This window comes from Stegostoma tigrinum, chromosome 15, assembly GCF_030684315.1.
Source record: "Stegostoma tigrinum isolate sSteTig4 chromosome 15, sSteTig4.hap1, whole genome shotgun sequence".
Lineage (NCBI taxonomy): Eukaryota > Metazoa > Chordata > Chondrichthyes > Orectolobiformes > Stegostomatidae > Stegostoma > Stegostoma tigrinum.
In genome coordinates, this window is record NC_081368.1 from 18430849 (window position 1) to 18443526 (window position 12678).

The window sequence follows — 12678 nt, forward strand, 5'->3', positions numbered from 1 at the left end:
ATGTTTCAAAAAGGCCCTGCTGAACATGCCTAACAAATTAGTCCCCATCTGAACCCCCGGCGCTCAAGGAGTCTCAGTCAGTCTTCAGTCAAGTTAAAATCAGCCATCACAATAACCCTGTCATTTTCATATTTTTCCAGAATCTGACTACATAGCTCTCCCTCTATAGACCTGGCAACTGGGAGGTCTATAGTACAGTCCCAGCATTGTGATTGCATCCCTCCTATTCCTGAGCTTCACCGATAATGCCTCTCTGCAAGATCTCCCCAGGGTGTCCTCCCTCAACACAGCTGTGATATATTCCCCGACCAGTAATGCAACTCCCCTCTTTTGTTTCCCTCTCATTTAAGACATTGATAAAGTTTGCTTGTTTAAAATATTGAATGTGATGAACATCAGTAAAATATGTTCAGTATCGGCTAACCTGAATAGGAGTAGCACTATTGCTCAAGCTTGGAAAGTTGGTGCAAAATATTTTCAAAAATTTTCAAAGTATTTTCAAGATTCTTGATAGCGTGGATGAGCAGAGAGATCTCCGTGTCCATGTGCATAGATTCCTGAAAGTTGCCACCCAGGTTGAGGGGGTTGTTAATAAGGCATACGGTGTGTTAGGTTTTATTGGTAATGGGATTGAGTTTCGGAGCCATGAGGTCATGCTGCAGCTGTACAAAGCTTGGGTGCAGCTGCTCTTGGAGTATTGCGTACAGTTCTGGTTGCCACATTATAGGAAGGATGTGGAAGCTTTGGAAAGGGTGCAGAGGAAATTTAACAGAATGTTGCCTGATATGGAGGGGCGGTCTTATGAGGAAAGGCTGAGGGACTTGAGGCTGTTTTCATTAGAGAGAAGAAGGTTAAGAGGTGATTTAATAGAGGCATTCAAGATGATCAGAGGATTCGATAGGATGGACAGTGAGAGTCTTTTTCCTCGGACGGTGATGGCTAGCAGGAGGGGACATAGCTTTAAATTGAGGGGTGATAGATACAGGACAGATGGCAGAGGTAGGTTCTTCACTCAGAGAGTAGTAAGGGCGTGGAATGCCCTGCCTGTAACAGTCGTAGGCTCGCCAACTTTAAGGGCATTTAAACGGTCATTGGATAAACATATGAGTGATAATGGAATAGTGTAGTTTAGATGGGCTTCAGATTGGTTTCACAGATGGGCGCAACATCAAGGGCTGAAGGGCCTATACTGTGCTGTAATGTTCTATGTTCTAAAACATCATAAGTGACATGTCTTTGTTCACCAGTACAGGAATGTTCAACACACTGTGAAAATATCCTTCTAGCTTTAAATTGTTGCCCTAAAATCATAGAATCCCTACAGTGTGGAAACAGGCCATTCAGCCCAACAAGTCCACGCCAACCCTCGCAGCATTCCACTTAGACCCATCCCCCATCACCCACCTAATCTAAACTTCCCTGAACAATTTAGGGTGGCCAATCCACCTAGCCTGCACAACTTTCGACTATGGGAGGAAACCCCACACAGACACGAGGAAATTGTGCAAAATCCACATAGACAGTCGCCCAAGGGTGGAATCAAGCCCAGGTCCCTCGTGCTCTGAGGCAACAGTGCTAATCACTGAATCACCATGCTGCCCCAAAGCTGCAACGTATCTATTTACGTCAAGGATAAACAGTTAGACTCACCATATGAGGTGCATTGGTTATATGTCTCTGGGTAGGATTTCCATAGGACCCTATCACACCAAGAAGGAACATTTATTCTTATCTATAATAAAGGCAAAAGACAAAAGGTTTGATTAATAAGCTTGAATGTAGCTTCAACCGATGTTAACCCAAGAGTCTAAAGTTACTTCCTTTCTCCATCTCACCCTTCTTAAATGATGGAGCGACATTTGCAATTTTCTGACTAAAAAACACATTTCACAGATCACGAAAGCTTAGAGAAATTAAGACAAATGCATCTGTATTTCCTTCGCCTGATTCTTCTAATGTTCTGGATTAGAAAACCACAGGTCTTAGAGGCTTTTCTGTATTAAGTCCCATTACTGTCTTTCTTATTCATATTAGATCTAGATAATCCTTCCCTTTGACTTATTTTTGGGTCCCCTTCTATTTCTGGTTGTTTGCCCACTTTCAATACAGTGAAAATAAAGTCAAAATACTCATATTAGCAAGTCTGCCACTTCCTTAGTGTTTATTCTGGATTTGCAGTCTTCACCCTTTAATCGGCCCATTGTACCCTTCTCTAATGCCTTAACATATTTTCAGACACCTTTGCTGATAACTTTAATGTTCTTCACAACACTTTCTTCACCCGTTATTTTGGTTTTTAGAAACTTTTTCTCATTTTTACAGGCTTCACAACTTGCTGAATGCATTAGTTTTGCATTCGTTAAAACTAATAGCTTAATTTTCTTCCTGACCTCATTTACTAATCTGTGTTGCTGAATTGCGTGAGTGGAATCTTTGCCTTTTAGGAATATATTTTGATTTTGTTCTATTTGTATTTAGTTTACCCATTGACAATCTACTGCAGACAATTCATTCCTTATGCTGCTAAAGATTGTCTTGTTTAAACTTAGATCTGTAGTTTAAGACTTGTTACTATCCTAGTTTATGTTATTACAGGACAGGTCTGAAATATGGCTTAATGGACCATATTTTCCTTTTATTTGGGTCTTAGCAAGGAGGTCTTTCACTGAAATATTAGCACATTATTCTTCAGATTTGATATCAACACTAACACAGGAATGTATTTTGCAAAAGAAATTAAGAAAAAATACAACATACTAAACTATTTTCATATAACACAAGTTTAAAGGTTTTGATACTCATGATAAGATATAATCCCATTATTTTCAAGTGTCCTGACATGAGACAGAATTTTCTTATGGTATCTATAGAGTTTAACTAAACAGATGTTTAAATTTCTGATTTTGAGAATCTGCTAGCTTCTTTCTTGAGTATGCACAAAACTGAGGTTTGACTTTTTCAGTTTCAAGTAATCCCTGAAGGATTTAACCAAACACTTCTGTGTCTGGAACTTGCAAACTAAACTGCTCACTCTGAGGTAGTCTGTTACTCAGCAGTTCTAATCTAGCCCCTTTCTTTAGGAGCAACTGTTTGATATAAGCAGGACACAAGCTATGGGTATTTATTTTAAACTAAAAAAAATACAATTCCAGCTCTTTCTAACTGAAGTCTAATGGACTACACTGATCACTCTGTTCATTTATAGGAATTTTCCTAAAGTCAACAAATTTGCATTAGCCTCCAAAAACTACCGGATTGTATTTTTTCAAAATGAGTCCTGGCTTCACTAAACATTATGCATTCGTTATATACACGCTTCAGGCACACAGACCAAAACCCACATGCCACTAGATTGAAATCCAAACTCAGACATGACATTAAAATGTATACATAAATCACACACCTTATTTAGACTCTCTAGCCTCCCTTGTCACATTCAATCATATTATGACCATTATTTGCCAGACATTCCCTTACCAACTATTTCCAAGATATTCCTATAATGTCCAAAATCTTTTCTTGTAAGCTCAAAAACAACACTTTTTAATGCAAATTAAAATCACTTGGAGGTTAAAGATGATCTGACCCCTCAGCTCAGTGGATGCCATTGGGGTAGGCTTAGGGGGATGTTGGTGGTGGACAAGGGTCCAGGTTAAAATTTTTCAACAAAATGGTCTCAGTTGCGTCTTAGAAATTAATTGCCCTCACAATTGGAGATGTATTTCTTCACCTACTCAATGGTGAATTTTAAGTCACCGATTGAAGAACATTGTTTTCTTACTTATTCATAGGATCATCCTCTTCTTGTATTCCCTACTGCATCATTGCTATCAGGTAGTCTGTAGGCAACTCCTTCCAGACTCTTGCATCCTTAACTGTTCCTTAGCTCTATCTAATGGCTATTCCACTGGGTCACCCGACTAGAATCCTTTACTTCTACAGCTACCATTAAATATTTTATCAATGTAGCTATTACTTGCATCCTTTCCCAATTTCTCAGTCCTTTCTAAAGATTTGATATGTAGCCCTTTATCATGCTCAGTTTGCAGTTAGAACATAGAACATAAACATAGAACATAGGACAATACAGCACAGAACAGGCCCTTTGGTCCTCGATATTGCACCGACCTGTGAACTAATCTAAGCCCCTCCCCCTACACTATCCCATCATTATCCATATGCTTATCCAAGGACTGTTTAAATGCCCCTAATATGGCTGAGTTAACTACATTGGTAAACAGGGCGTTCCATGCCCTTACCACTCTCTGAGTAAAGAACCTGCCTCTGATATCTGTCTTAAATCTATCACCCCTCAATTTGCACCTTTGACCCCTTGTACAAGCCGACGTCATCATCCTAGGAAGCAGACTCTCACTGTCCACCCTATCTAATCCTCTGATCATCTTGTATGTCTCTATTAAATCCCCTCTTAGCCTCCTTCTCTTCAATGAGAACAGACCCAAGTCCCTCACAAAATGGTCTCAGTTACGTCTTAGAAATTAATTAACCTCGCAATTGGAGATGTACTTCTTCACCTACTCAATGTTAAATTTTAAATCACTTATTGAAGAACATAGGGCCTGTGCTCCAGACTGGTAAATCTCCTCTGTACCTTTTCCAATGCTTCCACATCCTTCCTGTAATGGGGTGACCAGAACTGTACACAATATTCCAAGTGAGGCCGCACTACGGTTTTGTACAGTTCCAGCATGACATCATGGCTCCAGAGCTCAATCCCTCTACCAATAAAACCTAACACACCTTATGCCTTCTTAGCTGCACTATCAACCTGGGCGGCAACTTTCAGGGGTCTCTGTACATGGACACCTTAGCCTCTGCAATCCCATCAAACCATGAAAGGTAAATCTGGTCTTCAAATTCGATGAATGTATTTCTTATGCTTTCAAAAGTCCTAGCGGTCTTCATGATACCTCTAAGCCCTCTCCTTCATTTTCTCACATTTTCTCACAAAGGGGGAAATTTGCAAAGTAATCAGGAACATAAACAAAATCACTGGAAAAGCTCAGCAGGTCTGGCAGCACCTGTGGAGGAAAAACAGAGTTAACGTTTCAGGTCTAGTGATCATTCCTCAGAACCCGAAACTTTAACTCTGTTTTCCCCCTCACAAATGCTGCCAGACCTGTTGAGCTTTTCCAGCAGCTTTGTTTTTGTTCCTGATTTACAGCATCCACAGATCTTTTGGTTTTTATTTAGCAAAATAATCTGCCTGATGGTACTCACCCCAGTAGTTTTATGTTTTTGCCACGAGTAAATGTCTCTGGTATTTCGCTCATATCGATAGGTAGGAGGGAAAGTGATTTCTTCCTCACCTGAGAGATATGGAAAAGAAGGTTGAGAGCACAGTGCCACAAGTTTAGAGCTTTTTGTAAGTGTGCAAGTATGGGATGGTTATTGTTTCAGCTCTATAGCCTTCAGCTTAGATCTGAGATCTGCATAACGCCAAGGCAGAATTAAATGGCCTGCAATATAAGCTGCACCTCCCTCTTTGTTTAATAGACAGGCCAGTCAAGGGTTATGGGACAGACAAGTAAGTGGAGGTGAAACCATACCCTGATCAACCACCATCTTATTGAATGCCAGAGCAGGTGCAATCACTGTGATGAAGTGGAATGTCATTGGATGAGTAATCCGAGATCCCAGGTTAATGTTCTGGGGATATGGGTTTGAATATTAGCAAGGCAAATGGTGAAATTTGAATTTTAGTACAAAATCTGGAATAAAAAGATAGCTGCAAGGCAGCCATGTGACCACAGCTAATTGCAGTAAAAAACCCATTTGGTTTGTTAATTTCTTTTAAGAAAGGAAGTTGGCCGCAACAACAGAAACTCAGCAGGTCTGGCAACATTTGTATAGAGAGAGAGAGAGAGAGAGATAGATGGATAGATAGATAGATAGAACACTTTGAGTTCAACATAACTATTCTCCAAAAAGGGCTCAAAATACTAACTCTGTTTCCATCTCCGCAGATGTGGTTGGACCTGTAGAGCTTTTCCAGCATTCTCTGTTTGTTTCAGGCTTTCAGCCTCTACCATATTTTGCTTTTATTAATAAGAAATTGGCCATCCCTTACCTGATCTACCCTACATGTGACTCCAGACTCATAGCAATGTGGCTGACTTTTAACTGCTCTTTGGGCAAGTAGGGATGGATAGCAAATCCTGACCAAGTCAGCAATGCCAATATCCCATGAACAAATCAAAAAAAGAAAAAAATGTATCCAGCTTTTGGAACCCAGACTGAATTTCACATCACCACAATCTTCAGGCTTAAAGCAGTTTAACAGTACTTTTCCAAATTTAATGGCATTCGCACTTCAAAAATATTCCTCCTTGAGGAAAAAAATATAATTTTGATCTGTGGTGCTATTTGACATGAAGAATTAATCCATTAAATACTACTATTTATCAACAAAATATCTGACTATTCAACCACCAACTGCCAACAGGGCATATGTGGACTACACATCTGAAAGATGTGGAAAGGTTGATGTTGGATTCTACTGAACATTTCCTATAACTTTGGAAACCCAAAGAAAGAGTATAAATGTCATTTATGCCAGAGTGGCAGTTTGGGTATTTTACAATAACATGGAGAAAGTTAATACATTTCAATCATCAGAAATTTACTTACTGAATTTCAGAAACACCTTTCTTTTCTCTTGCTCCAAGTTCAGTTGGTCTACACTCAGTAATGGCTCAAACTCCTTTTTGCTGATGTGACTTAAAATATCCTGAATGATAAAGTATTGGATTTAGGAGTCTTTCAGTATTGTAACATGTGTCATTGAGTTTCCCCAAAAGATCAATTTGTGCTTTAATACCACAACCCTGCCCATTGTAATCATTTTATCCACTTTCAAGTCTCATCCACTCACCCACTGGTAAATTTTCACAGGTAGCAGTGGACAAATCATCTTGGAGGCAAGACTGAAGGTGGGAGAGCTGGCAATTTCCAGTTACCAACTGGTATGCTGGATGGATGGTATATGATTAGATTAGATTCCCTACAGTGTGGAAACAGGCCCTTCGGCCCAACAAGTCCACACCGCCCCTTGATATATCCCACCCAGACCCATTCCCCTATAACTCACTCACCCCTGAATACTACGGGCAATTTAGCATGGCCAATCCACCTAACCTGCACATTTTTGGACTGTGGGAGGAAACCAGAGCACCCGGAGGAAACCCACGCAGACACGGGGAGAATGTGCAAACTCCACACAGGCAGTTACCTGAGGCTGGAATCGAACCAGGGTCCCTGGCGCTGTGAGACTGCAATGCTAACCACTGAGCCACCGTGCCGCCCCAAAGTGTTTTGGCGCAACCTACTTTAAGGATGGTGGCAGATCATCATCTGCAATTCAAGGGTGGCCATTTAAGCCAATTAAAGTGCCTACTAAGGCCACTCTTCAGTGTCAACTGAATTCGAATTTCATCAGATTTCCATTTTGAGTACAAAATATGGATATAAACATTTCACCAGCAACTTCTATCAAACTATTTTCTGGAAGGAGATCAGAGGTAAATATGCTACACACTGTCAAAATTGAAGACATTTCACTCTTTATGTCCACCTTAGACTTCACACCAGCTGCCAAGTAGCATGACTTCTACTGACACCTGCAGGATGGCCCAATCCATCCGAGCCACAAGAAAATGGAACTTTTAGTAATATAGTTGGCAGTAATAGTTGCTCCAAGAATATTAGAGAAATGCTCAAAATGATAACTTTAATGATAAAAATTGAAATGATGAGCCTATGGTGCCCAAAAGATTTTCTCCATTTCATCTTCAAGGAACCCTGTAGCTCTTACTGAATATCACACAGACACAGCACTGTCAATTGTTCATTGTGCTCCAGGCGGGTTTTACTTAGGTCCCATTGCTCCTTCAGGCATGGGTGTTCATGGTGGCAATCCTAGCCCTGAATAGATGAAGCCTTATGCCCATTAAATAAATAAGATGGTTTTACAAGATAAACAATTAGGTCATTTCAAATGCCAGACCTGGCTGAAAAGGGAAGGAAACCTTGGGTATTCATATCTCGTACTTGGAAGATTGAATCAGAAAATCTGCCGAATGAATGAGTGACTGGAATGAGACACCCATAAGTGCCCTAAAAATAAAGCATGTAAACAGGCAGTTTATGAGAAAAAAAAAGGAGGCAGGTAGGAAGCTATTTAAGGTTGCTATCTTTCGCCTAATATGCTTCTCAGCCTAAAGGCATAGAAGAGTTATTTATGACAGGCCAATGAGTGAATGCCATTGCATCTATCTGAATGCTGGACTGGTAAACCTTCACTATCATGGGCTGTATGTCCAGCAATTCCATTCTGGTTATAAGATGCGTTTGAATGAATGCTCTTCATTAAACCACATTAAAAATTTATACTAAACTATTTGTGACTCCCCAACTTGATTTGGATGCAAAGGTTCCATGAGAGTGTGGACTAATTGATTAACTTGGCAGGTAACAACTCCGGAAATTGATACACGAGACAAGTAAATAGATTTCTGGATGAAGAGTGCTTCGGGTAGCGGTGAGAATTCAGAAAGGTCAAAATACAAGAAAATAAAAACAAAAGGGAATTGGCCTTTTCCACATGTTCCTACAAAGTCTTATTTTCCTGAAACATGGATTCCAATAAAGAAGATGATCCATACCTGGATGTCCATATCCAGACGATAGTTAAGATCTCCAAACCAGAAAATATGAGTGAAGCGTAGAGCAATATCAAATGAGCTGAGCTGCTTATCCCCCAGTGATAACAAACGGAGTATGTCCAAGTAATTCTGGTTTCGCCTAAAACAGAATCAATTAAAGAAGATTACAGCCAAGGAATAGCAGGCAATTCGCTCTCAGAATCATAAGCTGAGAAATTCAACTTATACAGAAGACAAGTGGAAAGTCACTGAAAAAATGCCCAGGAAATATTTAGTTAAAATTATTGTCACCCTGGGAGATGCAAAATATCTCCAGTTCGGTGGCAACTATTAGCAGTTCCCCCCATTCTCCGACTCAGATTATCAGCAGGCTTAATGTAGGAATCATATTTAATCCAGTTTTCCCTGATTAACTTGCTAATTTTACAGAATGGCTTAGGCCTGATGTTGAAGTTGCCTTGTGCGCCACACCAGTGCACCAAGATAGTTCTGTTCTCATTTTGCAACCAAGTTTGAAAACAAGTTCAGCTTCCCGGCCAGAAATTTCTGAAGAAGAGTCCCGACCCGAAACGTCAGCTTTCCTGCTCCTCTAATGCTGCCAGGCCTGCTGTGTTCCTCCAACTCCACAATGTGTTATCTCTGACTCCAACATCAGCAGTTCCTACTGTGTCTAATGTAATGCTATTGCTTAGTGAGAAACTGGCTCTGATTGGCACTGCAGTCTGCATCATACATTCATTTTCCCCAGCAACTGTGTGTTTGGTCCTAAACCAAAGAGGGATCATGTACTTCTCCACAGTAAGGGAAATTTAGACAATGGTTCATGTCTAGCCGGTTCAGTTTGACTATATCTACATTCTGGTTTCATGTACTGCTTTAAATAAAGCACAGTTGACTGAGCTGCAAAATTTCGGATAAATTTCACTGTGAATAGGGATTATGCAAAGAAAAACATTGAATTTATGTTATACAACAGACAGATGTCTGAAACGGCTATTGGAGAATGCTGTTTATATGAATATCACATCTCATTTAGAGAAATGAGAATCAACCCTCCTGGCACATTTTACATTCAGCCATGCTATCCTTCAAGTAGATGGGCATTCACAGACTTAGTCAGCACTGCAAATTTCATTCAGCTGAAAACCAGGAGGTAATTTCCACTTCAACTGTTTCTATCACACACCAGGAGAACATATGAGGAAATATTACATCGCAGCCTGTGATTTTTTTTCCCATTCATTGACGTTAATAGACAGGAAATTACAGTTACCTCTGAAAATCCCACCTTATGTTTTGCGATTGCGAAACGTGGTCTGACACTGTTTAGTTGTTTAAGTAATTGAATGCATGTACCTGAGGACTTTTTCACTACCAGACGTCAAGTGGCAGTTGACAAAGCCCAGGGATGTTCCATTAAATAAGAATGAAACTCCAACAGCACCTTTATTACCTACAGAGAAAAGTAAAGTAAGACAAAAGAGAAAACAGGTTTTGGCTAGTCAGCTATTGTAAATGAAAAAAGTGTGCTGAAAATAGGGAACGGGCTCATTTTTACATAATTTCCAATTTCCTTTCCCAACAGATAAAACTGGTGTCAAGTGTTACAGACCATCAGTTCACTGTCAAATATTGAAAGAGCCAGCTGCTTGAGTGGACCACAACTTTCCCAGAATATTTTGACAAGTCCCAAGGCTTATTTTGGGGCTGCTTCAAGGTCTCTCAGTCTGCGAATGTGGATGTGTTAAGAAAGAAAATTCATGGTCACCATTAGACAAGTGATTAAATTCAATTCCTGGAGCTGTCAGGGTGGGTTTTGAACTCATGTCTAAGAGCATCAGCTTGGGCCTCCAGATTCCAGGTCCAGTGACATTACCAATAAGCTTCACCAGGGCTTTCCACCCAACTTCCATCAATGATGAAGTGGAGTTTGAAAAGAACAACTGTGGAAATTTTAGGAATAACTATCTACCTTTATATAATTATTTTGATATTTTAAAGAAATAAATCTGATAAATTGTGCTTAGTAAGGTGTGTATCATCACTTCTGACCGGGGAATTCTTTCCCCATTCATTCCAGTTCACTTCTAATTCTACTTCCGGAAAAGGAAGTTTTCCCTTCAACTGTTCAACTCAGGGCATTTTCTACATTACAATGACTTACCAAATGTATTTGCTATTCCTGTTTTAACGCTGGACATATTGATGTGACTGACTCGGTTCTCATGGTCTGGTTTGATCAACACTGCAATTTTAATACTCCATAGTGAATGTGTGGCAACCTGCAATACAGACATGTTATTGAGCAGCACAACAATTTAATAAAGACAGTCAGAACTGAGTAGGCCCATATACATTTTAATAAATTCCAGCTTCTTTCCATTGGGTCAGATCAATTTCAGATCATTTATATGACGGTAAATCGACAATATGCCATTGACTTAAATGTCATAAGTATTATTATTGCTGTAATGATATCACTAAAACGTATACTATCATCTACAGATGTGATTATGGATGCTTATAATTGGTGGACAATTGCCAAAAATACTTCATGTTCATGAGTTTGGTACTAGGGATAACAGGACTGTGATAGAAGAAGAGCTTGATTCAACTGGGTCTGTGTTCACTTGAGCTTCAAAGATTGAGAAGGGAATAAGATTCAAGCAAATAAAATTTTAACAGAGCTAGAGCAGGGAAGATGTATCCCCTGGTTGGAGGGTCTAGAATCAGTCTCAGCATAAAAGGTAGGCCACTCGTGAATGAGATGAGGGAACATTTCTTCACTCAGAACATGGTCAATCTGTGGAACTTTGCTACCACTGTAGACTGTGGAGGCCAGTCTACTGAATATATTCAAGGAAGAGATTGATAATTTTTTTTAGTTACTAAAGGCATCAAGAGATATGCAGAGAAAGCAGGAATATGGCATTGAGATAAAGAATCAACCTCGATCAGATCGAATGATAGAGAATGTTGGAAGGGGTGAATAGCCTACTCCTTTTCCTAGTTTATATATTGATGCATGCCTTTTGCTCCTGCTAGTCAGATACACGAATGTAACTATGGCTCTACCAGTCATTGACAGAGCTCTGAATGGGTAAAAGTCCATGAATTTGCAGAGCTGTCACATCATCTGAAAAATTAACAAAAAAACAATATGGATTGGCATGATGTGTGACTAATTTGAATTTTGGATCACCCCCACGAACAGTACCAGCCAAAATCACTTTGTCAAAAGTGCCAACACAGCATGTTTGTTTCAGCTATATTCTTACATAAGGACTATCACTTTGGTGCCAACAACTAATGTGCCTGAATAGAATAACTTGTTGTCAATTTTGTATTCATTCAAATTGCTTGGCACTAGTTTGGTAGTGTGGATGTGCAGAGGGATCTTGGCGTCCATGCACATAGATCCCTGAAAGTTGCTACCCAGGTTGATAGTGCTCTTAAGAAGGCTTACGGTGTCTTCGGTTTTATTGGTAGAGGGATTGAGTTCCGGAGCTGTGATGTCATGCTGCAACTGTACAAAATGCTCTTGCGGCCTCACTTGGAATACTGCATGCAGTTCTGGTCACCCCATTACAGGAAGGATGTGGAAGCATTGGAAAAGGTGCGGAGGAGATTTATCAGGATGTTGCCTGGTTTGGAGTGAAGGTTGAAAAAAGGCTGAGGGACTTGGGTCTGTTCTCATTGGAGAGATGAAGGCTAAGAGGGGACTTAATAGAGACATACAAGATGATCAGAGGATCAGATAGGGTGGACAGTGACAGTCTTTTTCCTAGGATGATGACGTCAGCTTACACGAGGGGGCCTAGCAGAAAATTGAGGGGTGATAGACTTAAGACGGATGTCAGAGGCAGGATCTTTACTCAGAGAGTGGTAAGGGTGTGGAATGCCCTGCCTGCCAATATAGTTAACTCAGCCACATTAGGGGCATTTAAACAGTCCTTGGATAAGCAGATGGATGATGATGGGATAGTGTAGGGGG

The 12678-nt window shown here is 40.2% G+C and overlaps 1 protein-coding gene across 1 annotated transcript in view; it reads right to left on the reverse strand.

Moving 5' to 3' along the window:
- LOC125459021 (phosphatidylinositol 3,4,5-trisphosphate 5-phosphatase 2-like) overlaps positions 1 to 12678 on the reverse strand; it is a 182802-nt gene that overhangs the window by 37910 nt on the left and 132214 nt on the right. The window contains exons 14-19 of the mRNA XM_048544898.2: positions 10849 to 10966; positions 10041 to 10137; positions 8685 to 8823; positions 6652 to 6751; positions 5242 to 5330; positions 1651 to 1732 (exon numbers count right to left, since the gene is read on the reverse strand). Coding sequence (XP_048400855.1) covers positions 1651 to 1732; positions 5242 to 5330; positions 6652 to 6751; positions 8685 to 8823; positions 10041 to 10137; positions 10849 to 10966 — 625 coding nt within the window. The remainder of the gene's footprint in view (positions 1 to 1650; positions 1733 to 5241; positions 5331 to 6651; positions 6752 to 8684; positions 8824 to 10040; positions 10138 to 10848; positions 10967 to 12678) is intronic.